Source organism: Falco punctatus (assembly GCF_963210335.1).
Source record: "Falco punctatus genome assembly, chromosome: 1".
Taxonomy (NCBI): domain Eukaryota; kingdom Metazoa; phylum Chordata; class Aves; order Falconiformes; family Falconidae; genus Falco; species Falco punctatus.
In genome coordinates, this window is record NC_137580.1 from 108,172,022 (window position 1) to 108,198,439 (window position 26,418).

At 40.6% G+C, this 26,418-nt stretch overlaps 2 protein-coding genes across 4 annotated transcripts in view; both read left to right on the forward strand.

Annotated features, from left to right (window-relative positions):
• The window catches only part of EFCAB5 (EF-hand calcium binding domain 5), a 36,768-nt gene extending 28,600 nt beyond the window's left edge, over nt 1-8,168 (forward strand). The window contains exons 14-21 of the mRNA XM_080382553.1: nt 228-400; nt 1,143-1,371; nt 2,095-2,247; nt 3,439-3,545; nt 4,323-4,576; nt 5,138-5,367; nt 5,568-5,664; nt 7,124-8,168. Of these exons, the coding sequence (XP_080238679.1) occupies nt 228-400; nt 1,143-1,371; nt 2,095-2,247; nt 3,439-3,545; nt 4,323-4,576; nt 5,138-5,367; nt 5,568-5,664; nt 7,124-7,248 (1,368 nt within the window). The 3' untranslated portion in view covers nt 7,249-8,168. The remainder of the gene's footprint in view (nt 1-227; nt 401-1,142; nt 1,372-2,094; nt 2,248-3,438; nt 3,546-4,322; nt 4,577-5,137; nt 5,368-5,567; nt 5,665-7,123) is intronic.
• Nucleotides 8,169-8,367: 199 nt separating this feature from the next.
• Nucleotides 8,368-26,353, forward strand: NSRP1 (nuclear speckle splicing regulatory protein 1). 3 transcript variants are annotated; one of them, XM_080383520.1, is made up of 7 exons: nt 8,368-8,523; nt 9,331-9,418; nt 18,580-18,636; nt 20,491-20,622; nt 21,555-21,762; nt 22,344-22,452; nt 24,721-26,353. In XM_080383520.1, exons 1-7 carry the CDS (start codon nt 8,504-8,506, stop codon nt 25,760-25,762), a joined length of 1,656 nt encoding a protein of 551 aa, XP_080239646.1. In that variant the 5' UTR covers nt 8,368-8,503; the 3' UTR covers nt 25,763-26,353. The 3 variants fall into 3 exon arrangements, with proteins under 3 accessions (XP_080239646.1, XP_080239647.1, XP_080239648.1); XM_080383521.1 differs by lacking the exon at nt 8,368-8,523 and adding an exon at nt 8,758-8,931; XM_080383522.1 differs by lacking the exons at nt 8,368-8,523; nt 9,331-9,418; nt 18,580-18,636 and having other exon boundaries at nt 20,506-20,638.
• The last annotated feature ends 65 nt before the right edge of the window (nt 26,354-26,418 follow it).

Here is a 26,418-nt window from a genome sequence, read left to right on the forward strand (position 1 = left end):
AGCAGGAAAAAAGAAATCCATTTTCTTTGCCAGCCAAAATACCAAGTGTTTTGTACTGGTCAGAGACAATCATAGCATAGACACATACATGTCATGCAGCTGGTGTGTGACACGCAAAATCAGTGACCGAGAACAGCATCTCAGCAAAAAATGAGACAAGTGCTAAGTACATGAAATAAGTGTAATGGGTAATGTACATAATGTAATGGGAAACATGTGGTTGCTAGGATGCAGAAGCCCATGGGGATAACAAGAAGATCAGTGCATATATTGCCCTTTTGGAAGAGAACCAGCTCTCACCAGGGCACGGGCAGTTTCTGCTACGCTATGTGGCATGTACCGCAGATGATGCTCCATATGTTCTAAACCAGACACTTTACAAAGACATGAAAGGAGTAAGGTAGGAAAAGCTGCAAATGACTGTTCCTTTTTCTCAAAAATATTTGGAATGTAGGGGTACCGGGCAGTGTTTGGGGGGCACTGGAAAGAGAGGTTGATAGAGTACTCCAGAGAGGAAATCCCCTCAGGGACTGTTGTGCAATAATTCATTATCATATACATGCCATTATACTCTGCACGGTCTACTTAGAACTGCTCTTTTTGGGATTTCACTACTTTCCTTGGGGAAATTAGCTCACAGTCTAATAAACCTCATTCTTTAGCAAATGTCTGTTGCATTGGGCCTACATTTCCTTCTTTAAAAATTAATGCCTTTATACCAGTTGACATCCACAGGATATTTTTCGAGAACAATGCCTTCCCTTCCCTAGTGTATACACTATAAACAGCTTTCATGCCTCTTTACTTCTCATTTCCAAAAGCTAGACACACTTGTCTCTTTCTTTAAACATCGCTTTTTCTAACCTATTAAATGTAACTGCTGCTTGCTTCTGTATTCCTTTTCATTACATTCATTAGTTTATGTTTTTAAAATGTCCCAAGGATGAAAAGTGCCTTTTATTACCACTGTCTTTGGGATGCAAGTGGTAAATGTGGTATTTCTGGGTGTGGTCAAAGTAAGGAGCTAACACCTTCCTTCTCCAATGCCAAAAAGCAGGGAGAGATCAAAGCTGCAGTATTTATTGTTTTGCTAAAAGATTTCTGCTACTCTTAACAAACCTCCTCATAAGTTTATTTTTCAGCTTTGCAGCTGTTGAAGAGGGAAAGCCAATCCATGTTCCAAGAGTTCAGCTCCACGGAAATATCCACTTCTGGAACTATGACTGCCCAGTGGAGGAAAGAAAAGGTTCATTTCTGGTACTGCCATTGCACGATGCTCGCTGGAGAGCCTTTGGCATTCTAGGACTTGACACTCTTCGGGACCAGTGTGAGAAAACCATCTTTCTGACCCATGAGATCAGTTTCTATCAGGTGGGCACCACCACAAAGCAATTTGTTAGACCATTCTTCAAACAACTGTGTAGGGACAGTGTGAATTTTATGTGTTTAGTTTCAGTAATTGCAAGATGTACAACTAAGATAAGAACCGTGGGTCCCTTTCTACTGTATATGGTGCAAGTGGTGTGAGCATAACACTTTATCAATATCTTACCGATTAGCATCTTATCTGTAATTGATTATGAGGTATCACTTCATCAATAATTTACGCTACTCCTGACTAGTAAATTAATCGCACTTTTGTGCAAAGCCCAAAGATAGTAGCTTTTATTTCCTGAAGCTCTGAACCTCATGTTTGTGTTTGTTTCCATAAAGTGGCTTGAAACCTTCTTTTTCATATGATGGAATAATTATAAGCCACAGCAGTCTGGGATTTCTTTGGGATGCTCTTTAGGATCAGCCTCATTGTGGATGCACCATGTGGGCAGCAGGGAGCGCAGCAAGCCAACATTATCAGGCAATTTGGCAACCTCCACTGAGGAGCAACTTTGTCAGGTTCAGGACTCGGGTACTCTGGAGCTTTAGAGCATTATTTGATAAGGGATGTTTCACAGTCACTTTTCAGTTTTAGAAGTTCTGATTAACGTAATTTGTTCCAACCATTTTGCTTCATTTTGCTGCACAAACCTTTCCCCAGCTTTTTTCCCCAAATAGTACAGAACTGTCCAGCTTATTTGAAGCATTCTGCTTTCACAGGGAGTTTCTCACGCATTCAGCAAAGCCTACCACCATATCCACACACTGGAAAATGTTCTACAGATGACTGTTACTGCTCTGGACTGGTTGTATCCCAGGGCTCCCAGCATCCACAATGTCATTATGTACCTGGTGGAGCCTGGCAAAGACAAGGTACGCAGATCACTGCACTGAAAAGCCTGTAAGCCAGGGGCTGAAACGCTTCTCTAGTGAGGACCTGCCATTTGTAGCTGCCTGTGATTTCCCAGTGGTTTTATCATAAAAACTGGGGTTTGCCTGAGATTCTTGTGCATGCCTGTGCAACAAAAGGGCTACAAAGGTAAAGAGAGTTTTCTTGTCTAACAGAAGCCAGTCTTCATTCTTTTCATCCTCCCGTGTAACACAATCCAAGAACACTGCTACTATACCCCCTTGTCCATGGGAAAGGGAATATTCTCCTGCTTCAATGCTCACAGCTGCATAGCAATGAATAGAGCAAAACCCCACACCTATCCATCCATCCATCCATCTGTAGCTTTGCTGTCTGGGACCTCCGCAGAGGGAGATGCTCTTCTGTGGAAATTCTGTGAATGTCAAAATTATGGTATTTTATAGGAAAAAAAGAATGCCCTAGCTAATGTATTAGCTCTTCATTCTGAACTAATGTCAGCAGCCAAGACATAAACACAACTCAGGAAGTGGCTGCTTCCCAATTAGCTAGGCTGTAAAGGCAGCTCCCTCCCTGCGGATCATATTCCAGTTGTTCAGCAGGCACTCAGGCCCTGGGAAGCTTGTCACTTCATGTACAAGTGAGTTAAGAAGATGAAAAGGGTATGCAATATTTAGGACTGATCCTGTGTCATCACAAAGTCTGTATGACATCTGCTGTAGCCATAATTCAGCTGCTTCCTCTGATAAGCATGGTTTATGTTGGCAGCTTTCTGTTGCCGTTCCAGGCTCTGCACTGTTCCCTTGTTAGCTGCCTGACAGCCAGGTCATTTGCTCCCCTCTGTGCTTTCCATGTGTCCAAGTGCACCAACCAAACGTGACATGAGAAAGGGGATTGCAGGAGGATGGGAAAAAGAAGGGAAACCTCTTCTTGGCTTGTGGCTGTTCCTCAGTGTGCAGCCTGCGGGTGGATTAAACTGTCTGGCTGAGGGAGGTCCAGGGCACATTCTTCATGCATCTTGAGCAACACGCTCTGGGAATAAAACCAAGCACTGTTGGGAGATGTCTTTAAACCATCCCATTGCCCTTGAACGTACATAGGAGTTTCCTTTAAGAAATAAACAATTCCCTCCCTCTCCAAGCTTCCAAATGGCTGTTCCTTTCTCGGATGCAGCTAAACCTCCCTTTTCTCTCCAGCAGATACAGGACTATGCTCTGCGCAAAATTATTACTATGGATAATACAGGACAAAAAGAAATTCATAGCTCTCCTGTTCTTCTCCTCAGAAAAGAAAACTTCTTAAGGTAGGCTCCAGCACCTGCAGTCGAACTAGGTGACCCCAGCCTGCACCAGGCATGTCCACGTTACATAAAGCCCATGGTAATGCAGCCCTGCAAGAGCGTCTGGCTGTAGTGCTGCTCTCACTATCAAGGCTTCTGGTGCGTATGCATGTGATGCTGAATTATGAAGGGATGAGCAGTATGTTCTCTTTGAGTTTAGGCCTGCAAAAACTTAAATTCCAACTTAATGCTTACCAGCTGAAAGGTCTGCAGGATTAGAGCCTACACTGAACCATTTTACTCTTTAGAATAATTTGTCTTTTTTCCTGGCCATATTAGTCTCATCTCCTTCAATGATCAGTTTCCTTCCACTGCCAAGATCCTCACAGACTTGTCCTTTAAGGATATCATCCTTGTTGTCAGAGCTGGTTGAACAGCCACTTGCTGTTCCAGCAGATGTTTTTACTTCTTATAAAACTCTGTAGAACAAATGTCAACGCGGTTATAAACAGGAAACTGTTTTTAAAGCAAGGTTTGTTAAATTCTTATGATTTTCAGTAATTGCCTTGGCTAGGCAATATTTTGTTCCACAATGCTATTTTCTCCTTTTTGTATAAGGCTTGAATGATACTTAAAGCTCTGTGTATTTTGGTTTAAGGAATTTAACAATGGTTTAGTAGTGTAATACCTTTGTTTTAACAAGAGATGAATGGCATCTTACTAAAATATGCTAAATAAATTACCAAAAGAAACCAGAATGGTAACATCTAGTGCATTTTCTTCTCTCTATTCTTATTTCAGAGATTACCTGTTTAAGTGCATAGACAGTTCAGAGGTCATTCGCACTTCTGTCTATGGCGAATACCACATTGCAGCAGCTCTCCACGACCTGTCAGGGCAAGCTCTTGGCCTATTTGACATCAGCATCAGACACCAGCAGAAATTACCACCTCATGAACACAAAGACCTGCAGAAAATGCTAAAGATGGCCCAAGCTGCCTGCTCTGAGATACTGAAGATGTCTTTAGAGGAAACAGAACCAACCTATGTACTGGGTATTGTGCATACAGAGCCAAAATAGGGGGGTTTTAGGGGTGAAATTAGGAATCTTGTCTAAATAATTGTTCCTACAAGCATGGAAAGACACATACAAACCTTTGGTACACATGAACTATTCCTGGGAAAGCCAAAGTCCTCAGCAGAGTGCAGTTAAACAGAATGTTTACATTTTGACTCTGTTTTGACTCTGGTGTTTTGTGCCCAAGTCCCACTGATATCAAAGTGCTTTGTTGCCTTCAGGGATCTAGCCTGTCCTCCTCAGAACTGCCCCAACAGAGAGCAAAAGAATTCGAATCTCACAGTTAGCAGAATTACCTGCATGCCTGAACCCTTTGTAGTCTCAGGACCTCTGCTTGCCCCTAAGGCGAGTTTTGTCTCCTTCTCAAGCACATACCTCTTTTCAAAGTTTTGTAGAATACTTGGGCTGTATACAAATCAATCAGTCAAGGAGACAAAGAGTTAATCATAAAGGGGGCAAAGCCTTTCAGTCAGTAACATAAGACTTAAGTAGCAGGTGTTTCTGAGCAGCTTCTTGCAAGGTTTGCTTTTGTTTCCAGGGTCAGAACATGTGGCAAATTTGAGGCATGCGGGGATTCTGTTCCACCAGTTCATGCTGCAGGACCTGCGCAAGTGTGTCCAGAAACTCAATGCCCAGAGCTTTGCTGAAATAAAGAGCTATGCAGAACCACCGGCTGTGGTACATAACATAGTTAAGGCTGTGCTGTTGCTTTTCCATCCAAACTGGAAGGGCTCAGAGGAGATGGAGAACTGGAGTCAGTGTAAACTGGTGAGACTTCAAAATGTTGAGACTGTTTTCTGTTCTTCCTCCCCCAGAAAGATACAGTGGAATTTGACAAGGGTGAATTGGCAGTGAAATAATTCATTGCCTACAGATTTCCTATATCCTTGTCTTAGCCATCTTTAATTCTGTAACCCACTCTTAAGTTTTGCACCACCACCTGATTCTTTTTCTTCTCTGCATTGCAGAAACTTGATGACAATTTGATTCAGGAGATTTATTGCTTTGATCCAACTGCTGCATCTGTGCAAGATCAAGCAGACCTGCTGCTAGACTGCATTACTGGTAAATATCAGAAACTAATTCTGAGATTACCAAGACACACCTTAGCAATGAAACAGTGTCAGTGGCAACCTTCAGCTGAGTGCTTTTAGGGCCCTTATTTTAGAAATTAACTTCCATTCGCAATAGATTAAACAACAGATAAAGGGTCCTAAATATCTGCAGTCTTTTTTGGTCAGTAAAAGTCAACCTTTTAAATTTAGAATCAAAATTCCCTGCCTTAAGGGGAGCAGATCAGCTGTGAAACCTACCAGAACAAGCTACCTCATTGTAAACCTCCAGATAAATGTATCAAGAATTATAGTTCTTTTTGCAAGTAATATGTAAAGATATATTAAGAATGATGGCTCTTTTGGCAAGTAAATTTACTTCAGGCCTCCATGCCCTGCCCTGGGGACTGACCCAGCTCCAAACAGCACCATGATTGTGGGAGGACAGTGTGAGCCCTCCTCTTTGTAAACACCATCTTCCAGGTACTTAATATACTCACTGGCCATCTACAGGAGCTGGTTTTCAGTCTGTCTTTCTCTGTTTTAATGACTGTGGGCTTTTTTGGTGCCAGAGCAGTCAAGAGGCTATTATTATGTGCAGTATCTCTGCAAGAGAAATGACTGATGTTCTGTTGAGATCTTTCCCTTGATGATCTAATGCCATCCTGAGAGGCCTGTTAAAAATCAAATGTGGACAAGAGTTGTTAATTTAGCTGGGGGCATTTATCAACGCTACCCTGCCTACTGAGGAACAGTGAACACTTAGTGCAGTCATAGTTCCTTTTTGTGTGTTCTCCTCATATATATTACACTAATTAACTGGAAAGAACAAAGCAGGCCTAGAGCATCCAGTCTTCCTCCAGTTAGGGATGCAGATGTAACTAGAAAGAATACAGCTTTGGCAAACTGTGGGTATGCTACAAAAGGTTGGTTTCCTGGGATGGAACTTATTTGGAGAGATCAGTGGTGTGAATACAGGCATAACTCACAATTATAGGCGTTCCTTTAAAATTAACATCAGGTAAAGCTCATATGTTCCATATACGTGTGCTGTAACATGGAACAGGGCACAGAACCTACTCACAGCACAACCTTTAATGGTGTGATTCTGTGGTGACCTTTAATAGCATTTAGTGAAAGAGTTTTGAAAGATACTACTCTTAAATCTGAGCTTGGAAAAAAAAGCGCACTTTTCTCATTTTTAATTATCAATTGTTTAGCATTAAAATACAGCAGAGCACTTTGTACAACAGGGGGCCTACCCCAATACAAGATAAATTATAATAAAAAGGCAGCACTCCTGTGCTTGGCTGCCACTGTCACAATAATGCTGTGTGCTTTCCAAAGCACCACCATTTTCCAGGGTGGGATCACTGTACTCAGGGAATGGTCCACTGATGGGATGATCTTGTGGTGACACTGCTTGTGGTTTTGAGTTGCCCTGTTGCAGTTACAGCTCTTCTTTGTTGCAGGGGTACCTAGAGCGGCGGTGCGGCAGCACGGCGGGGCTCCAGCCGAGTACCTGTATGACTGGGTACACACCTGCCTGTCGCTAGCAGAGATAACACGGAGCTTGGATCATGAAAAACCCCTTTAGCCCCTCTCAGCATCCAGTTCTAGCGTGTCTCCGATTAAATCTCTGAATTCCTCATCTAACCTTAGCAATTCTGGTATTTGACATCTGTTAGTTGACATCTTTTATTAAGTTAGCTGTTGTTTTATTTATGTTTTATGCATAGCCACTAAGTATTTGTTGTAAAGATGGTCAGAAGTCTGTCAGAATTAAGAAAAAGCAATAAAAAGATTAAAGGAAACAATTTTGCTAGTATAGCTAGTAAATTTTAAAAGCTTGATTAAAAGCTTTGGGTTTGGGATTTTTTTAATTAATTCTGATGGGAAAGAGATAAGCAGGGATGGCTTGATGACTACCAAGCTACAACGCTCATAAATGATACAGCAAAAATTTCCAGGATTCAGTCTCCTTGAATTACTCTTTAGGAATAATTTTAAGTAAAGGTTGTTGTTCATCAGCATTTTGTAAAGTTCTGAACACGCTGTAGAAAAGCCTTACACTTTTAATATAGCGGAAAAACCTTTCTTATTGGGATAAAGCTTGAGATTACCACCAACAGCACTGTCGGTAGCAAGATTTCATCTTTCCAATAACGTTTCTTTCGGCAGAATCACTTTTTTAATAAAATGTTGGGAAATTAAACTCCTCTTTCTTTCTTCAGTTGGCAACAAGCGACACCTCCAGGTAGGCGATGTCTGGGCAGGGACAGGGTGGCTTTGCACCCCCCGGGGGTGGGGGCGTAGGGAGAGCCTCAAGGGGGGGCTGCCTGCCCCAGGGGTCCCACCGGCCCTGGGGGTGCCTGCCCGCCTCGGGGTAGCTGCCGGCCTGGGGGGTCCCTGCCCGCCTCGGGGGTCCTGCCGGCCTCGGGGGTGTCTGCCAGCCCCAGGCCTACACAGGCCTTTCCGCCCGGCCGCGGGCAGCAGCAGCCACTGCCCTGAGGAGCTGCCAGCGCCCTCGGCTCGGCTCCGTTCGGCCCGGCTCGGCTCCGTTCGGCCCGGCCCGGCGGGGGCTCGGCTCGGCTCTGTTCGGCCCGGCTCGGCTCCCCTCGGCTCGGCTCGCAACAGCCCTTCCCCCCCCGGCACTTTCGCCACTCGTCAAGGAGCCGTTAAACACTCGCCGCCGGCCCCCGGCGCCCGCCCTCTGCCTCTCTCCTGGAGCGGGACCGCGGCGCGGGGCGGCGGGGGTCCCCGAGCCAGCGGGGGACGTCTCGGCCGCGAGGAATCTGCGGCTGCGGAACGGCGGGGCGGCTTTGCTTAGCGACGGCAGCGGCGGGGACAAGATGGCGGCGCTGAGCAAGCAGTGAGTGACGCTGGGGCGGGGAGGCCCCGCCGCGCCGCTGCCGGGGGCCTCGGGTCCGAGCGGGCCGCGCTGTGCGGGGCAGCCGGCCGGGGGGCGCTGGGGCGGGTGCGGGCAGGGCCCTGCCTGGGGCCGGGGCTCGCTGCGGTGTTGCCGGGGCTCGTTTTCTCTCTGGGGAAGTCGAGCCTCCTCAGGAGGCCGCGGGTGCGGGTGCGGGGAGGGGGGGGGAATCCCGCGGTGGAGATTGCTCATTGTCAAAAACGTAGGAGGTGTATGTGAGCGCAGAGACTGGCTGTGTCGGCCGAGGAGTTCTCTGTGTGTAGTTAGTCTCTGCATGACATGATCTGACTGCCAATCTTGTGTTTTGCCGTAGCTGTGTCTGCGGGTTGGTGGTTTCCATCGCCATGCAAAGTAGGTGAACTTACTGCTCCGGCAAATGTAGTTATGGAGTAGCGCCTAGCGTAAACCAAGACAAAAGCTGTGCAGGTTAAGCAATAGTAATTCCTTACTTCTCAGGACAAAAAAATCACTTAGAGAGCTCTGGACAGGGGAGATTTGTTCCCTAATGTAGGAGGATCATTGGCACCCAGAAACTGCGTGGAAAAGGACAGCAACAGCTATGGGAGAAGCTAGCAACCATATGGCAAGGCTGAGCACGCTGCTGCCAACACTGCTCAGATCTATACTTAATACGTTATGTTGATGCTGATCTTTTGTTTCCAGAATTGTGAATGGTAGATCTTTGTTTTGAAACATCCTCAGTGTTTTGTTGTAAGTAATGGTAAAGGTAATTTTTATTTTTTTCCCTAGATATGGGCTCATTATGCCAAAAAAAATGCCGCAGAAAAATCTCGTTTCGAAGAAACTCTCGGTGTTTGCAGATGACTCTGATGAAGAGGTCAGTCCAGCTGTTTTCTTCTGAAATTTGGCTCATATTCTCCAAATTCCTTGCTTATAACCTGTAATGCTTGCATCAGCTTGTGGCAGTGTTACTAAGACATATGTCATGATTTTGGATTTGGGCATGAAATAGATGTTTTCTTTAGCACAAGTTACATAAAGTGTAACATCACTTCTTAGTTACTTTCTGTCAAATCTTCCAGAAGTTCATCCCGTGTGGGAACCAGTTTGCAAGAGTATCTAGCTTGTAAATAAATTTGTTGGTTATCGCTGGTAAATACGCCTGCAAATAGAAAAACAAGCAGTAATCAACAGTCCTTTCTCAGATACTTAAAAGTGTACTAGTGAAGTGTATTTAATCCTTTAGTTCATTCCATCCAAATTTGATAGAACTCATTTATGATGTTCAGCCTCACTGTAAACAAAAGCAAAGCTTTAAAACCCCAGAGTTCTAAAGCGCAAAGAAAAAAAAAAAAAAAAAGAAGTAGGGGCAAGTAATGAGAATTACTTGTAGTTCTGGAATTACAGTATTTGCAGTATTAGTACACAGCTTTTCTATGATCACAGAGTATGTTGATACTTTGTGGTGCTTGACTATATTGTGTGATGTCGTAAGTGTTCTTTTCCATAGTCTCCTTTATTTTTAACATTTTTAAAGTATTACCTTCAAAATACTGGCTTTCTGCCTGTCCCAGTAGAGGGTGCTGTACACTATAAAAGTTACACTGCTGGATTAACGCTGTGAGTATGGGGAGCATCTAAGAACTGGTGTAGTATATAGGCTGGTTTGGATACCTTACAGAAACCCAACTTCTAAAACAGAATTTTTGAAGGGTATAAGCCAGTAGCTTTATAGTTTACAAATAAAGAATAGAAACTTGGATTTGTGGAGATGAGCTATCCATATGGATGGAGCTTTCTGGACATAATGTTACAATTTACGGGTTTTATTGATCTGGAATTACTTGTGATAATTTAATCATAATGTCGTTATGTGTATATTTAGCTTTTTTCCACAACACCTGGAAAATAAACTTTACATATACCTGTACTCTAGAATGTTAGCCTTTAAGAAATTGAAATTTAGAAACAGAACCTGTGTTACAAAAATGTTTTTACTGCTCTAGAGCCTCACACAATGCTTGTTCCTTTGCGTGGTTGAAAAAAACCAGCTAATAAAGCTTCAAATGATCTTTGTCAGTTTCTGACTCATATTATCCAAACATTTATTTTTAAAACGAACTAGCAGTTGTTATTTTTGTATCACAGAAAGCCTGAATCGAGCAACTCCCAGTCTCAGTGTACCTGCTTCCATGACACAATCCAGAATGCTGCTGTTGAAAGTACCTGAGCTCCCTTTGTACAGGGCATGACAGGTTTGAGGGCCTTTCTAGTGATACCCGCTCAGCCCTCAACATTAAACTGCCTCCATGCAGCTTAAAGGACTTACAGGAAACAGAGAGGACAGGAGCACATCTTAAATCCCATCTCTTTCCTTGTTTAGCTGCTGTCCTCAGCGCGCTCGGGGGTGCGTCTGTCCACTTGAGCTTATAGCTGGCACTGTAGCTCTGAAGAGAGCCTTTTGTTTAAATGGTGATAACAGTGGATCTGCTGTCCACCGTGGTAGGAGTGCTTTCCTTGTCAGTTTGGGATTTGTTGCCTTTCTCTTCATTAAGGGACTGACCCCACATTTTCGAGATCCCAAGAATTAGCTTGATTTAATCTATTATCATCAAACATTACATGGTAGGATTATGAACCTTCCTGAGTATGGGGCTATCTTGCATTTTTTCACTTTACCATTTTCTCACAATATCTAAACATTAAAGCAAAATAATGAATTCTAACAATAGTAACAACAATAATAATAATGTATGATGTGGTCTGCTAACTTTTAGCTTAACAGATCAAGTATTCTCCCTTTCAGAAAGGCTGACAGATTCACTACCAGAGTCTGTTACAAAGACTCTTAAAAGTTGTCATGCTCATCAGTATGGTACATATCCAGCAAAAAGTAATAATCTCATAACTGCCTTTATCAAAGAAGATATTTTTTTTAAAAAAGCAAAATTACTTTATTAGTTCAGTAATAATTTCAGAGCTTTTCAAGATAAGGAGCAGCATTTGGGAGGGGTTTCATTTCCTGTCTGCTACCTTATCAGTCAGAACTACATCTCAAATGTCTGGAGATTATGTATTTTTAACTGAACTCTAATAAAGTTTGTGCTAGGAAATCTGCACACCTGACTTGGTCTGTGATTATATATTAGACACCAAACTTTTTCTCCCTTTTAAAAAATGTTACTATGCATATTTCATTAAGATTTTGCCTGTACCTTTGCTAAAGGAATTTGAAAGGGTTCTTGTTGTGGTTAAGTACGTTAATGGATGTTAGTTGCCAATAAAGATGGTCTTTGGGTTAGTTTGTAAGAAGCAGAACATCTGGAATGGGAATTTTACTGAAATTCAATGTTGACTGGGGAAAAAGTAAACCAGGTGATTACAGCCAATATATTTCTGAGTTACTTGCCTTCAGAGTTGTTGCTGTCTTTAAAAACTGGAGGGAAGGTTGTTACTCTTAGGAAAGCCTGCTGTAGAGAAATGTTACAGCAACAAACTGGTATGTTAGAAACAAGTTTCCGTTCTGTTGTAGTTATTTATGATATATCAATTTTCTCCAAAAATATTGTTCCTCTTATTCATGCCTTGCATTTTCAGAGGTGGCTTGTCACTATTCCCAGTGCACTGTTCCATGTTCTATTTTATCTTTGGAATGTAGTTGAAAATATCTCTGTTGTACAGCAGGTAAAATGTCTGTTTCTTGATTGTATCAGAATCACCCAGCATACATTCCTGTACCCTACCAGCCTTTCAGAACTGATTTGTTGCTACAGGGTGTAAAGTGTAGCTGAAAAAATAACTGTTCATAGTAGGTGCTAAATTCAGGAGAGAGATTGTGGAGTCAATTTGGATAGTTCTGTGAATGTATCAGCTTGATGTGGTCGTGGTTTTTAGTGACCATCTGAAAGATAAATGGAGTGTTTAAGCAGGCACAAAGGAGACTGAAAGCAAGCAGAAAACTATCCTGTTGTAGACTCAGATACTGGATTTTGCTTACAGATCCTTCTGTTCACTTTGCAACTTTGCAAAGGATACAGTATGACTAAAAAAAAAAAAGAAAAAAGAGATTGGCCAAGTAATGAGTATTGTTGACGACCAGAGTTTGTGCAACAGTTTTCATGCAAGGTAAGATGAAGTAGGCTGAAGGAGCTCTTAGAAAAGAGATTACTGAGAAGGAAGTAGAGAGGAATAGCTCAAGATGATGTGTGTAAAATCAAGGATGATTCAGAGAAAGTAAAATGATTTTGCCATTTCTCATAATTTGAGCAGTAGGCTATATTATGGAATTACCAAGTAACTGGTTTAGTCTAAACAAGAGGAAGTGGGGAGGTTTTCTCCACACAATGTATCATTAAGTTGTAGAACTCATTGCCATGGGATATTGTGGCACTGCCAAAAACATAAATGGATTCAGAAATGGATTAGTCAAATTAAGGGATGCTCTTGGTGTCAAACAATGGTCCAGGTGCATCCTCTGGTTCAGGAAGTCCCTAATCTGGTTTCTGGAAGCTAGGAGGGAGTGCCAGGGAAAGCTAATTTTGTATGTGACTTGTTTTTCATGTTCTTTCTCCTAATCTTCTGCTAGTAGCCATGACTGCTATGAATTGAGGTGAATCTGGTGCCTGACTTGATTTCCCCACCCCGTGAAGGTTTGGGTCTTGTGTGTATTTAGTGGTCATCCATGTGCAGGCTGTAGTCGGATAATCTAGGTCTCTGTGAGGACAAGCCTTAACAATTTACTACTAATTACATATAAATTCATATACACGAGCATATAAGTAGCTCGTTTTAAGATGTCTTGATACCAAAGTGTCATGAATGCAAAGATCTCACAGTCTGGGATTCCTTACGTGATGCGAGAAGAATGATGTGAGCAGGGTCAGATCTCAGCCTCTCAGAGACACAGCCACATCAGGCCACAGACTTGCAGCAAGATCCATTGAAACACCTGCAGGTATCTACACTTGAGTTCCCAGAGCTCCGTCTACACTCAGTAGAGACACAGGTACACGTTACCTCATGCTGAAGTAGATACCTAAAATCAATGAGGTGAATTTTGCTCTGAAAGTATCTATTTCTCAGTCTTTAACAATAAATTGCTCTTGGACTGGCTGGCTCACTATACATGTAGGCTATGCTTTTGGTGAACTGACTGACTGTGCTTCTTTTATGTGCTGATCAAATAGAGCTCCAAATTATCCTGCTCTTGCTGTTTGGTTAAATATTTTTCTATGCATTCAGTTAAAACTATATGGTTGTAGTGAGAGATTAAAATCAAACTACGTATGATCTGCCTGACGTCACTGAAGCATTTAATTTCCCTTTAAAATGTATTTCACTTTAAACAAAGGTAATTTATTTTATGTGTCTACTGCAAAGCAGCATGTAGAGAATTCAAAAGGGCAATCTAAAGGGCAAAGCCCCCTCCTGGTTCTTTTGTAACTGGTTATATTAGAGCAGAAGCATCATTTGGTTTTAAAAAAAGGAATGGAGTGACATCTTACATTCTCTTAGTAAGTACCATGCCTGGAGTTCTGGTAGCAACCACAAATGCTTGTCCTTAGGAGACAGGCTGTGCAGCTAATATGAGATACTCCATTAGTAATAGCTATTATGTCAGAATTTGTTGGTCTCATACTTGTGGCAGTCAGTGGCAAAAAACAAGTCAAGCATCCCACATATACTTCAAGACCATCTATTAAAATAGTTGTGACTTTTTTACAAGACATTCTGAAATTCAGATTTAAGGTTGTAACTTCCTAGAAAACAGCTACAACACTGAGAATGATACTAGTTACAGACTAAGACTTGTTTTCTGAGACTATGCTTAAATGGTGCTGCACACTCTGCTCCAGAAATGATGTCATTTACAGCAGCAGTTTAGGAGGAATTCTGAAAACCCAATGTCAGCAACTGGCTTTTTTTCCCCAAGAACAAACAAGTAGTAATTCAGGATAAATAGAGACCAAGTATTCTTGAAAATAGGCACATCTGGGTAAAACATTTGCTATCCTGCTTTTGGTTTGATTTTCTAAGCTTTATGAAATCCCTTGTCTGATGTTTGCCCATAGTAAGTTTCTGAACTTAGAAGGGGTGCTTGCCTGCAGGATAAAAATAAGGTAGCTTAAGCACTTAAGAACCTGAAAGAGACTTGCAAATACACAAAGGAGATAAGAAATGGGAGAGAGCAATGGGAAATAATAGTAATTGGGGTAATTTCTCTCCCCCCACCCTTTCAGGTGTGCACAAGGTATGTTCCATGGTCTCATAGGAGTGGTAGGCTGGAAGGTCTTAATTTCTAAGAGTTTCTTGATTTGCATGGATTCTATGTGTTTTGACAGGATAGGGTTAAAACATTTTCTCCTTCAAGAAAATATTAAACTATAAGCTTTGTGCATCGGAAGAATAACGACTGCAGGGAAGGAGAAAGTGTGAGACAGATTGCTGAGCCTATAGGGCCTTTAATAAATGGGCAGTTGATAAGTAAAAACAATACAAAAGAACGGGAAGTTCTCTTCTATCAGAGCTCATAGCACAACAGGAAATTGTCCACCATAAACCATTAGGGAAGGTGTTTGTTTTGTGTAAACTTACTGCCACTCTAGACAAACAAATCACAGGTGTACTTCTTTACAATTACATGTACAATAATGAGGATCATGTATTACTTTTGTGTATATGTAATCTTTGTAGATCAACAGGTTTATTTCACATAGGCAGAGAAAACTTTCTAAGCAGTATTAAAAATATTTTGGTGGAATAAAGCTTATTCTGTAAATATAACTGTGGAACTGAGCCCTTGCTTTCTGGCATAATGCAGGAGAGATTCCTTACTGTTTAGGGATCTTTCTGTAAAAGCAGTCAGTGTAAGTATCTGATAAAGGAAACCTTCAGTGATGACCCTTAGTATGTCAAGCAGAGGACCATCTTCCTTCCCAAGAGCCAGGAGAAAGTCTAGGTCTTCTGTGTAATGCTGGTCTGTGTCCCACTGCCAACTTAAAATAGCTCTTTATATTAAGAAGTTTATGCTGGCTCATTTATAGCATTTTTAAAAGAAAGCATAGGACATAAAAATTAATTACAGTATTTTAAATGTGTCTCAATGTCAGCTCTTCAATCTTGAAATCCGGAGGTAAATACTAGATGAATGGTCAGGTTTCTTGTAGGTTGTTTTAAACAAAATAGTCCACTATCTACTTCCATCAGCCAGCCAACCAACCAGCTACAAAAAATAAATAAGAAACTCTATCCCATTCTAGCCCAAACAGTCAGCAAGGTGCCGCATACAGGGTGTACCACTGATACAGCAGTGGGCTCTCGGAGTGTGCTGCTGATGTTTACCAAGCCCAGCTTCCTAAAGCCTGAAGCGTGGTCTGCTTCCTTACCTGGTCAGCTGCAGCTGGGTGGGACAGAGGGGCTGCGTTCTGCTGGTGAGCGTAACTGCAGCCACGAAAGTGCGTATCATGGTTTCCCTTTGCTACTGTGGTTTAACCACAAGGTTTAACATTTTGAAAGCAGAGATGGATGTTATTTGAGTCTGTGTGTAGCAATTAAAGCACCAGAAAAAGTTGGAATACGTGCCCTTTCGAGTGCCCATTTTTACTTTAAATCCCTCACTTGGAGTGGGCTAGGAAGGAATATTTTGAATATTCTGTGCCTCGGGATTTTCTGTTTGTAATATTACTTAGGAAAGTGAGTACTAGCATGTTTATGGGAAGCGAGCAAATGTCTAGAATTCAGTGGGTGCTATTACGTGATACCGTATGTACTTCTCCAAATACCGACTGCGTCGCTGTAGCACCTTCTCTTGCTGAGTTTAGAAGTATCTGGCACTCCTGTGAGATAACCTTACTGCCTTTTATTTTTTTATTTTTTTAATTAAAAAGAGCTAGAGACGCTTGCAAGTCATTTTAGTATTCATGGTTTGCAGAGCAGAAAAAAATCCCTTAGTGATGGTCACTGTGTGTACCTGTTAGTCCTGTATGACTTAGGAACTCACTAACAATCTTAACCACCCTCGGTGGGTAGCAGAAGTCCCAAAGATACTGTGTTCCTGTGGTCTTGCTGGAAATTAGCAGCTGGGTAAAGGGATGAACACAGATGAGAATTTGTGATTTTCATCTTTCTCAGCATTGAGGAGCAACTGTTGACTGGCTGCTCAACACCAGGCTGGCTTTTGGTCACACACAGTGTGGCTCACCTGCCAAATGAAGTAGGCACCCTGTCTGAGGAGGTGATAGGGGAAATAAAGAGACAGAGGGCACAGTGTCACATACCATGAAACTCCATTAACTGCTGCTCATGGCACAGCTTGTTCCCTGTTTCTGAAATTAACCAGTAAAAAAAAAATATTTGGACTGTTCACAGTCTGTCATACAGAAAACTGTGGAAAAGCAGTTGGGTTTTTTCCTTGTTGACACATCTGTTAAAATTCTAGTAGCATAAAAAAGAGGGGCCATATCATGTTATTTTCAACATCAAATGAATTCAAAAGCCTCCTTGTTCAGGGGATCTGAACATTATTTATATGGTACTAATTCTGTTTCATTGTAGAATATCCTAGTCCTCGCTGCCAAGCTCCTTGCTAGTTCATTTCCATTTTTAAATTTTATTAAGAACTGATTACACAATCTATGTCTTTTTAGAATGTGATACAGAGCACATATTAGTCAAAGTTGCAAAACGTGGGAAACTGCCAAATTGCAAAAGGATTTTTCCCTTCTATTTCTGCTTTTTAAGATTAAGAGATAATTCATTACATAACCAAGGATACGAGTTCTGTTGTTTATAGTGAATCAATAAACAGTATTTGTTGGTTGAGAAAAAAATAGATACGCAGTTTACTTCAGCAGTAATTAATAGACATAATAAAATGCAAAGCTTTTCTTAAAAGACAGTATGATTAGAAAACATGTGTTTGGTAGTGGATATGTTTTTCCTAGGAAAGATTAGTATTGCTATTTCGTAGCATATTAATCTTCAGAAATGAAACATGAATGATTGAAGTACATGCTGTTCAAATCAGCAGTATTCTTATTTCTAAAAATATGAACTGATGGTACAGCTCAAACCTGAAATAAGTGCCAAATCCTTTTGGATATTTGTTTTTTTGCTATGAATATAGTGTTTTCCATGTGATTGTCAGTAAGAATGTCTGCTCGTGACTGCTACATCTCTGATGACATTTATGTGCTGGAAGAAGAGTATGTATATCCTGAATAGCACCTATCTATTTCATGGACTATGAGAAATATAATTTAAAAAATAATCAAGAACATTTATTCTTCATTATCCACAACATATAATTCCCAAGAACATTAAAACATTTTTGATACATAAATTGGTAGGAGGGGATAATTCACTTTCTGTTGATTTAGGGGATTTGGTTTCTGCATTTTCTTTTTTCTTTTTTTTTTTTTAATGGCAGAAACTGAAAGAATTGTGGTGTTCGGGCATGAGTAGATGTATTACAAGCATCCTTCTTCTAGGAATTTGTTTCAGTACTGGCTTTTGCTGTCCTTTGCTAGATGGTTTGCCTGCTGATATGCTAGTTTCTTGCACCCACAGACTGACCCTTGCCGTAGTGGAGGGGTATGTCTTTTCTACCATTTTTTTTGGCAGTGGTTGGAGGAAGGCATGGGAACTAAACAGTTTTCACAGAACTTCTATATCTCTGAGCATTTCTTCAAGTAATCATGAGATTACTTGTTTTATGAAATGGCATGAAGTTTTATGCAGCTTTTGAGGTACACATATCATGGAAATAGCATTCTTAAACTCATCGCCATTTTTGTAAGAAAAATGTATACACATATATAAGTCGAGGTACTGCAATATGTTGCTCATGGTAAAAAGACTGATTCATTGTATGCTTGTGGATGAACTTTTAGTTTTTCTTGCTTACAGAAAATCCCATTGATGTGAGAGACTGACCTATGTAATGAGGCTATTATATAGTTGTTCGTTAGGATAGTTGAAAAATAATATGAGCTGTGTCAATGTAATTAATTTTATTTCTGCAATGTTTCCTTTTTATAGCCATCTGTTGGTGAAAGTCTTCAGAAAGAAGCATTGAAAAAACAAGCAATGAAACAGGTAAGATGCGGTGGGGACTCTTCATGCCCATGACAGATTGAGAAATTACTGCATCATTCCCTTTCATTAAATAACTGCAGAAACATAAAAGTGCAACTTCAGAACTAGGGTTACCCTTTGTCATGGTTTAACCCCAGCTAGCAACTAAGTACCATGCAGCCACTCGCTCACTTACCCCCACCAGCTGGATGGAGAGGAGAATTAGAACAAAGTAAAACCCATGGGTTGCAATAAGAACAGTTTAATAATTGAAATAAAGTCTAATACTACTGCTACTAATTGTAATGAAAAGAAAGATAACAAAAAGAGAAAGAGAAATACATTTAAAAAAACAAACAAACAGCCACGTGATGCACAGTATGGTTGCTCAGCACCCACTGACTGATGCTCAGCCTGTCCCAGAGCAGTGACCCGCTCTCCCGCCTCAGCCAGCTCCCCCCAGTTTATATACTAAGCATGACATCATATAGTATGGAATATCCCTTTGGCCAGTTTGGGTCAGCTGTCCTGACTGTGCCCGTTCCCAGCTTCTTGTGCCCCCCAGCCTTCTCGCTGGCAGGACCTGAGAAGCTGAAAAGTCCTTGACTTAGTTGTTTCTAAGTAGTGTTTATACTAAACCCATCGGTGTGTTACCAACGTTATTTTCATACAAATTCCAAAACACAGCACTGTACGAGCTACTAAGAAGAAAATTTAAGTCTATCCCAGGTGAAACCAGGACACCTTTTAAAAAAATTTTTTGTGCATTGCCCTTTGCAGCACAAGACTCTCTTTAAAACTTGACTTGAAGTTCTCAGAGTATTTTCACTAGCAAAGATTTTGTTTCACTTTTCTGGGCAAGATTTTTCTTTTTGAAATTCTTCTGGCTATATCAGAGTAGCTGAAGAACTGCCCAATGAAAGCTGCATGAATGAGGTTTAACACAGAGCTAGTAATAATTTAAAAAACAATACAATTGCTGTTTATTCAATGCAAGCACTGAAATACACAAGAGGTTGAAGTTTGGTTTGTGCAATAGAATGCATTGATGAATTTCTCAGATGCTTTGTTTCGTTTGTAGAATATAATGTTACAAAGTATTGGTTTTTAAATACTTAGATAGATACCAGCAGTGAGCTTTTTACTGTAATCGAGAAATAAATTGTACAGAGAAAACACTAATTTTGACATTCTAAATATTCCAGACTAATAAGACGTAGTTAGAAGAGAAAAATACTTATGCATCATGTGTTTAACATATCACTGTTTTTAAATGGAGGTAATACGTGCCTGAGAAACTTGTATGGTGGTGGTTCAGCATTCCTCTTCGATCATCAGGAGGTCTGATCCAAGGGTTCCCCTAGTAGTTGGCTTTTTTTCTGATAGGGCTTTTAAGAACTGAACGGTTTCACCGTTCTTCCTTCCAACTTGACTGTACAAACAGAAGATAGAACTGTGAAATAGGGAATTGTATCCTGAATGACACTGGTATGTGTTTATTACGTGGAGCTTTGGGGATAAACTATAGATGAAAACAGATAGTAGAACTTACTGAAATGGTATTTACTGTTTATTAAAGAAAAAGAATTAAGTTATCTGATGAAACAGTTTACTCATTAAGAAGTTTCCAGTACACTTTGCTTCCTGTATTTCCTATAACTGCAAATACTGGTGATGATCTGGTTGTTAGTCTTCTCAATCCTGGTAAACAGTTCAAGCGCTCTGTATATCAGACTGTTTTTAATTTACACTCAATGTTCCAATGGATATAGGTCTGTTTAAATTACAATATAGAAATAAAACGTTTGAAAATAGTAAAAATTTCATGCTTAATTTTTTGTTATCTTTTCTTCTCCACCTTTTTTTTTTATTTAGACTAAATTGGAGATTCAGAAGGCTTTGGAGGAAGACGCTACAGTGTATGAATATGACAGTATTTATGATGAAATGCAGCAGAAGAAAAAAGAAAGTAATGCCAGAGTGTTATCTGGAAAAGATGACAAAAAGGTCGATACCTGAAAATGTATGCTGTCTGTCTTATCTCGGTGTGCTTGGAATAACTATGATGATTAACTTTTAAGGTTTGCCAAATGCATTTTCTCATGGGGCATGCAAGTATTGGGTTCAAATCCTGTTACATAAGGTAGTAATTTGCAAGAATTTTGGCAAAACTGCTAGTCATCAGATACTTCAGAGTCCTGATCCAGTGGTATTCAGGAGGGCAGCAGACTACAAGTTCCCCACCCAGTTTATGATGTACATATAGCATATCTTTCTGTGTGTTTCTGAAGAGAATATTACAATGGGATAATAAGATTAGAGGCAGTGGGCCAGCAACAATACTACTTCTGATGATAAAGACTTTTTATTGTTAAGCCAATGAACATAAATCGTCCCCCCTCACTCACTAGTGTGCTTACTGGAGGACTGTTAGAAGATGAAAGTAACTTTCAGTGATGACATGTGAGCCAGTTTCCACAGCCCAAAGCCTTGTTTCAAAGCATTGCTGAATTATTCTGACAAGTGATATTTTCATTGTTACTTACTCTGTTTCATTCGAAAGCTCTTGTCAGGTTTTGTGGGTATAAAAGGAAGCTTCCCACTGCTTTACAGCAATAGAAAGCAAGACATTTACAAGACAGAAGACAGAGGGGTGAGGAATCAAAAAACATTTCCTTAAACTTGGAGCAAAAATCATCCCAGTCAGAGATGGGCTGAATGTTTTGATTGTATACAGCAGCCTCTTTTGTTATTGGGAAGCATGCCACATTAGTGACCTAAAATGGAATGACAGTTTGTTTCATATAGCTGTCAGTTGGTGAGACTATGTTAGACTAGCTTTTCTGTCAATTTTCTTCCATTACCAACTCTCTTCAACATCTCCATCAATCCAAATTTGTGTTCTCTCAGCACAGTACCTTTTTTCCTTCCTATTTTAGCCCAGATACATCCAAAATATCCTCAAAGCAGCTGAGATTAGAAAGAAGGAGCAAGAAAAAAGAATGGAAAGAAAAATTCAGAAAGAACGTGAAATGGAAGGAGGAGAGTTTGCTCACAAAGAGGCTTTTGTGACTTCAGCCTATAAGAAGAAGCTGCAAGAAAGGGCTGAGGAGGAGGAAAGAGAAAGAAGAGAGGCAGCTCTTGAGGGTGAGATTCACACTGAAGTAATTCCCCTTAAAAAGAATTATGGCCTTGTACGTGATTTACAGCATTGTTATCTAGTCTCCCTGTGAGGCTTGAGGTAATTAAAAAAGGACCAGATAGCAGATACTGAATCAGATCCTACTTTGTCTGTTACTTTTCTTTGTGCATGTTACTAAAGGAACAGAGGAAGCTGTTTGTGTGTCAGTACTATTTGGGTCGCTACTTTTAATTTTTGAGGAGGGGTCAGTATTTGAAGGAAGACTCATAAGCCTGGGCTACAATGATGCTTACACTTCTTACTTCAGACGTTCTGTACAGTATCCCAGGAATGGGTGTGAAGAATGGGATGTAGTATCATAAGATAAATCAGCTTGGAGCGGACCTCTGGAGGCCATCTGCTCCAGCCTCTTGCTCAAAGCTTGGTCTGCTCTGAGGTCACATCAGGCAGCTCAAAGGCCTTTCCAGTCTGGGCTTGAAAACCTCCAGGGTGGAGATTGCAGTCTTGGTGATGTCTTACCAATTGTGAGTTGTATCTGACGAGTATTTGTGGTACAGTAAATCCAGCCTTACTTTCTTCCCCTTAGCGTACCTGGATGTGACTAAACAGAAGGATCTCAGTGGATTTTACAGACATCTTTTAAACCAGAGGGTAGGGGAAGAAGAGATGCCTAAATGCAGCTTCCGTGAAGCCAGGTAGGTTGCGATACCAGAACACGTTCATATACAAACCAGCTTCTTTCTGTTTGATTCCAGAGACACTGGAACACTGTAAGAATTAGAGAGTACTAAAACACTGGTAGGGTAAGCTGATGGCTATACAGTTGATTAACTGAATTATTCGGAAAATGTCCAACGACCGTCAGTGGTATAGGCTAGAAGACAGAAATGAGCAGGAGAGGGATGCCATTTTTAAAGTATCAAGACAGTCATACTTGTAATACTGGCACAATTGTAACCTATATTTACTCTGGTTTACATAATACTTGGCCATCTGCATTAAGTTACACATTTTGAATCACTTTTGAAAATGTAAAATAACGAGCACAGAGGTAAGTCATAGGAAGCAATGTTGTGATATGAATGTGAATTCCTAACTTTGTACTTACTCCACATTTACAGGCTCATAAAAATAAATTGAGTGTTATGCTGTGGTAAAAGGAAATTAATCAAATATATAGGAAACCCAGTGGGAATATTTAAAAATCTTAATATATGCACATTCCAAAGTGATGTAATGAGTTGAGGCTGAATGATTTCTGTAATTGAAATGGTGAAATTCTGCCCTGTGGATAAGTATGGTGAAGGGCATATGTTTATTATATGCAACAATTGATCATCTGAAACAATTAGTTCAGGTTGAACCTCACTTGAGATAGGCCTTAAACCTGGATGTCAGTAGCTAATTGCTTGCTGTCAGAAAAAAACAGTGCAGCTTTCATCAAGAAATCTTCCGGATCTGAGATTGGATTATTAGAAAATATGTTCTTAGCTTAAATGGAGAATGCAATCACAGTGAAGTTACTTGACTATCTGAAATAAGTTATGTCTTCAGCATAAGGGTATGCCACCTTATTGGAAATAAATAGGGAAAAGCAGTGTAAAAGAACTAGGAAGTAAGAATCACCAACTCGAAGAAAAGCAAAACAGCTTCCTGAATTTAAGCAGAAAATGGGAAATTTGAAATCAACGGTTTTGTCATTTGAGACTTAAAGTATTAGTATACCTATGTGTTTGGAAAAACATCCTGTCTCAGGCTTTCACCAAAGAGAAATACCTCCTTGGTTTTCAGTGGTGCACAGAGGTTGCTACTGAGGTGGTTAAATTAATTTTGCATTTCATGATTATTATTTTTTCTTGATGAAATCTAAGGTACTCAGTTGCATCTCTTTTCTAAAAACAGTAGCAGTAGTGGTCAGCCCACTTGGTGGTCCATTTGATGTAATAGTTCTTTTACAGTGCCTTTAGGATGATGTAGTTTTGTACTGTCTAGAGATCATTTGAAATGATGGTTTCTTAATCTTGCAAATCAAGGAAATGTTCCTTTTGTGAATTGTATATAAAAATAATTCAGGGGAAAACAAGTAGTTCAGGTGTATATTTTAATTTTTTTATGGTGGCACAATCTATTTTTAGTTCTCAGAATTTGCATCACTTGTCTCAAAAGGGATCCACCTTTGACTTATTTTAATTAACTGGATTACTAAATAAATTATCAAACTTTTCAGCATAATTTTTAGTCATTGTTCGTTGACTAACCGTGCTTTCAAGCATGCTTCAAGCATTCATTCTAACTAGATTGTGTGCTGATTCACAAGAATTTACCACAGGCTATTACTGTAGCTGTATGATTAAAAAGAAGAGGCGTGGCTTTTGTGAGAAAACATAATTTCCTTATCAGTCAGAAAAGAATGACAAAGCATAACCTTTCTGTCTACTGCCCAAATTGGTCCTCCATGGGTCAGCTTTTTTTATTTAAGAATCTACGAGCTGTTAAGAGATACTTATTTATATCTAGCCACAAGAATGAGATCTTCAGAAATACTGGATTAAGAAAATTTACTACTAATGGAAGCTATGTTCCTACCTCTGTTAGCAACATATACAACCTGCTTCTTCTCTGGATAATTATTTGACGTGAATACAGGAAAAAATGTGTAGCTTGCCAAAAAGCTTACACAAGAATACAGATCTATGTCTGTTTCCTTAGATGGAGGCTACAGATACATAACCATAGCCATTCTTCTAGGCATCAGCTCTCCTTCACCAATGAACCAAATACAGATACTTAATAGAAATCCTTTGTGCTGGATTCCTGGAACCTGAGCCACAGATAGAGTTGCTTTCTTAGACTTTTCAGAAGCATCTTTTGCTTAAGTCCTGACCAGAACTCAGTTTATAGGAAAGTCTTGAGATTTCAGGCTGTGTAATGTTGTTTTTTCTTTTTTAACATTAAAAATGTAGGATAAAGGAAGAAAAATCTGAAAGTTCTTATGAAGACTCCAACCAAAGAAACAAATGCCCATATGAAGGACAAAGACTGAAGCCCTCTGCTAAGAAAGAAAATAATCCAGACGCGGATACTGACTTAGGAACTGATAGTAGTGATGATGATAAGAGGGACAAAAATAGTAAAGTAAATTTGAAAAAGAAGAAAAGGAGAGGGAGCCCTGTGAGCAGCGAAGAGGAGGCTAAACGTCACAGGAACCAGAGACATTCCAGGTCACCAAGCTCATCCAGTGTAGAGGAAGAGCTGTGCACAAAAGCCCAAACAAATCATCTTACAAAGAGGGGAGAGAACAGACCAAACAGTAGAGGACATGATGAACAATGCAGGGAAAAAGATTATGACAGAAGTAGAACCCATGAGAGGAATCACCAAAGGGAAAGGGAAGAGCGACATAGATATGGGGATCACACTAATAAAGATAACTACAGAAGGAGGGAAGAGCAAGATGATAAGCAAAGGGGCAAGGAAAGAAAAGAGAGGGAGGGACATGGCAGAGAATGGCGGAAGGCAAAGGAGAGAGAAGAGAAGGGCTCAGAAAAGGAACGAGAGAAAGAAAGAATAAGAAATGGTAAGGACAGGTATAATGACAGAGAGAAGGAGAGAGGAGAGAGATGCAGAGAAAAGGAAGATCATATGAAGGACAGGAGGGAGAAGCATGGTAGTGATGAGAAGAAATACAGAGAGAGGAGGGAAGGAACTCCTGCATCTTTAGAAAAAGATGGAGAGGGTGATCTGGAGAAAGAGAGAAAGGGAAAAGAGAGAGAGGTGGATGAGAAGGGAAGATCCAGCTCTGGAGTTTGTTCTGAGCAGAAACGTAAAGCTGGAGAAGGAGGGGAGAAAGAGGAGAAAGAACAAGCACAGAAACCACCTGAGAGCATGAGCAAATTTGCCAAACGGAGCAATGAAGAGACAGTCATGTCAGCAAGGGACCGCTACTTGGCAAGGCAAATGGCACGTGTCAGTGCTAAATCTTACATTGAGAAAGAAGAAGATTAATGTCCCTGTGGTGGACAAAAACACTTGGTCTGTCAACCAAGAGGATAAGCCACTGCTGCATGGACTCTGGTACAGAAGTAAAGGTGTATCCTAGCTATTTATTCCCGGCTTTCTTGTAAGAAATTGTGTGTGCCATAGTAGCAGAACAACTTTTGAAATGGATTAACGGATCACTTGACACACACCCTTAGTCTGTTTATACAGTTGAAATTTGGCTGACTCTGTCCACCCAGGCCTTCAGTACCCTGTCCTTGGTAGGAGTGTTAAACAGTGTGAGGTGAGAATACTTGCCCGGGCAGCCCCGACTCCTGTCACCAGCTGAAACTGAGCTCTGCTGAAACAAAGGAGTTCTCAGCCCTTAGCAGGAGTCATTGCTGCCTGCTGATGCTCTCAAAAATGAGAAGCAGACCTATAAAAGTGGGGAAAAAAGCAAGAAAAAACGCCTGAATAACAATCTAGGACATTTCTGTATGTAGTATGGTGTTTTGTAAGCTAAATGCATATTGATACATGAATTTTGTATTTATGTGTGGGCTTTGGTTTTGGGGACCCGATGTACAGAAACAAATAAAGTGTAAGATACGTACTGGATCTAATATGTGGGTCTCTTTTAATGCTTCTGTTATTTTACAGCATTTTTTTGTGCGTGAAATGAG

Excerpts from the sequence above, each read along its gene's own strand:
- NSRP1 (XM_080383520.1), top strand. The coding sequence starts at position 8,504 with ATGGCGGCGCTGAGCAAGCA. Across the intron at positions 8,524-9,330 it reads ATGGCGGCGCTGAGCAAGCA|ATATGGGCTCATTATGCCAA; the intron begins GTGAGTGACGCT and ends TTTTTTCCCTAG. Across the intron at positions 21,763-22,343 it reads AAGAGAGGCAGCTCTTGAGG|CGTACCTGGATGTGACTAAA; the intron begins GTGAGATTCACA and ends TCTTCCCCTTAG.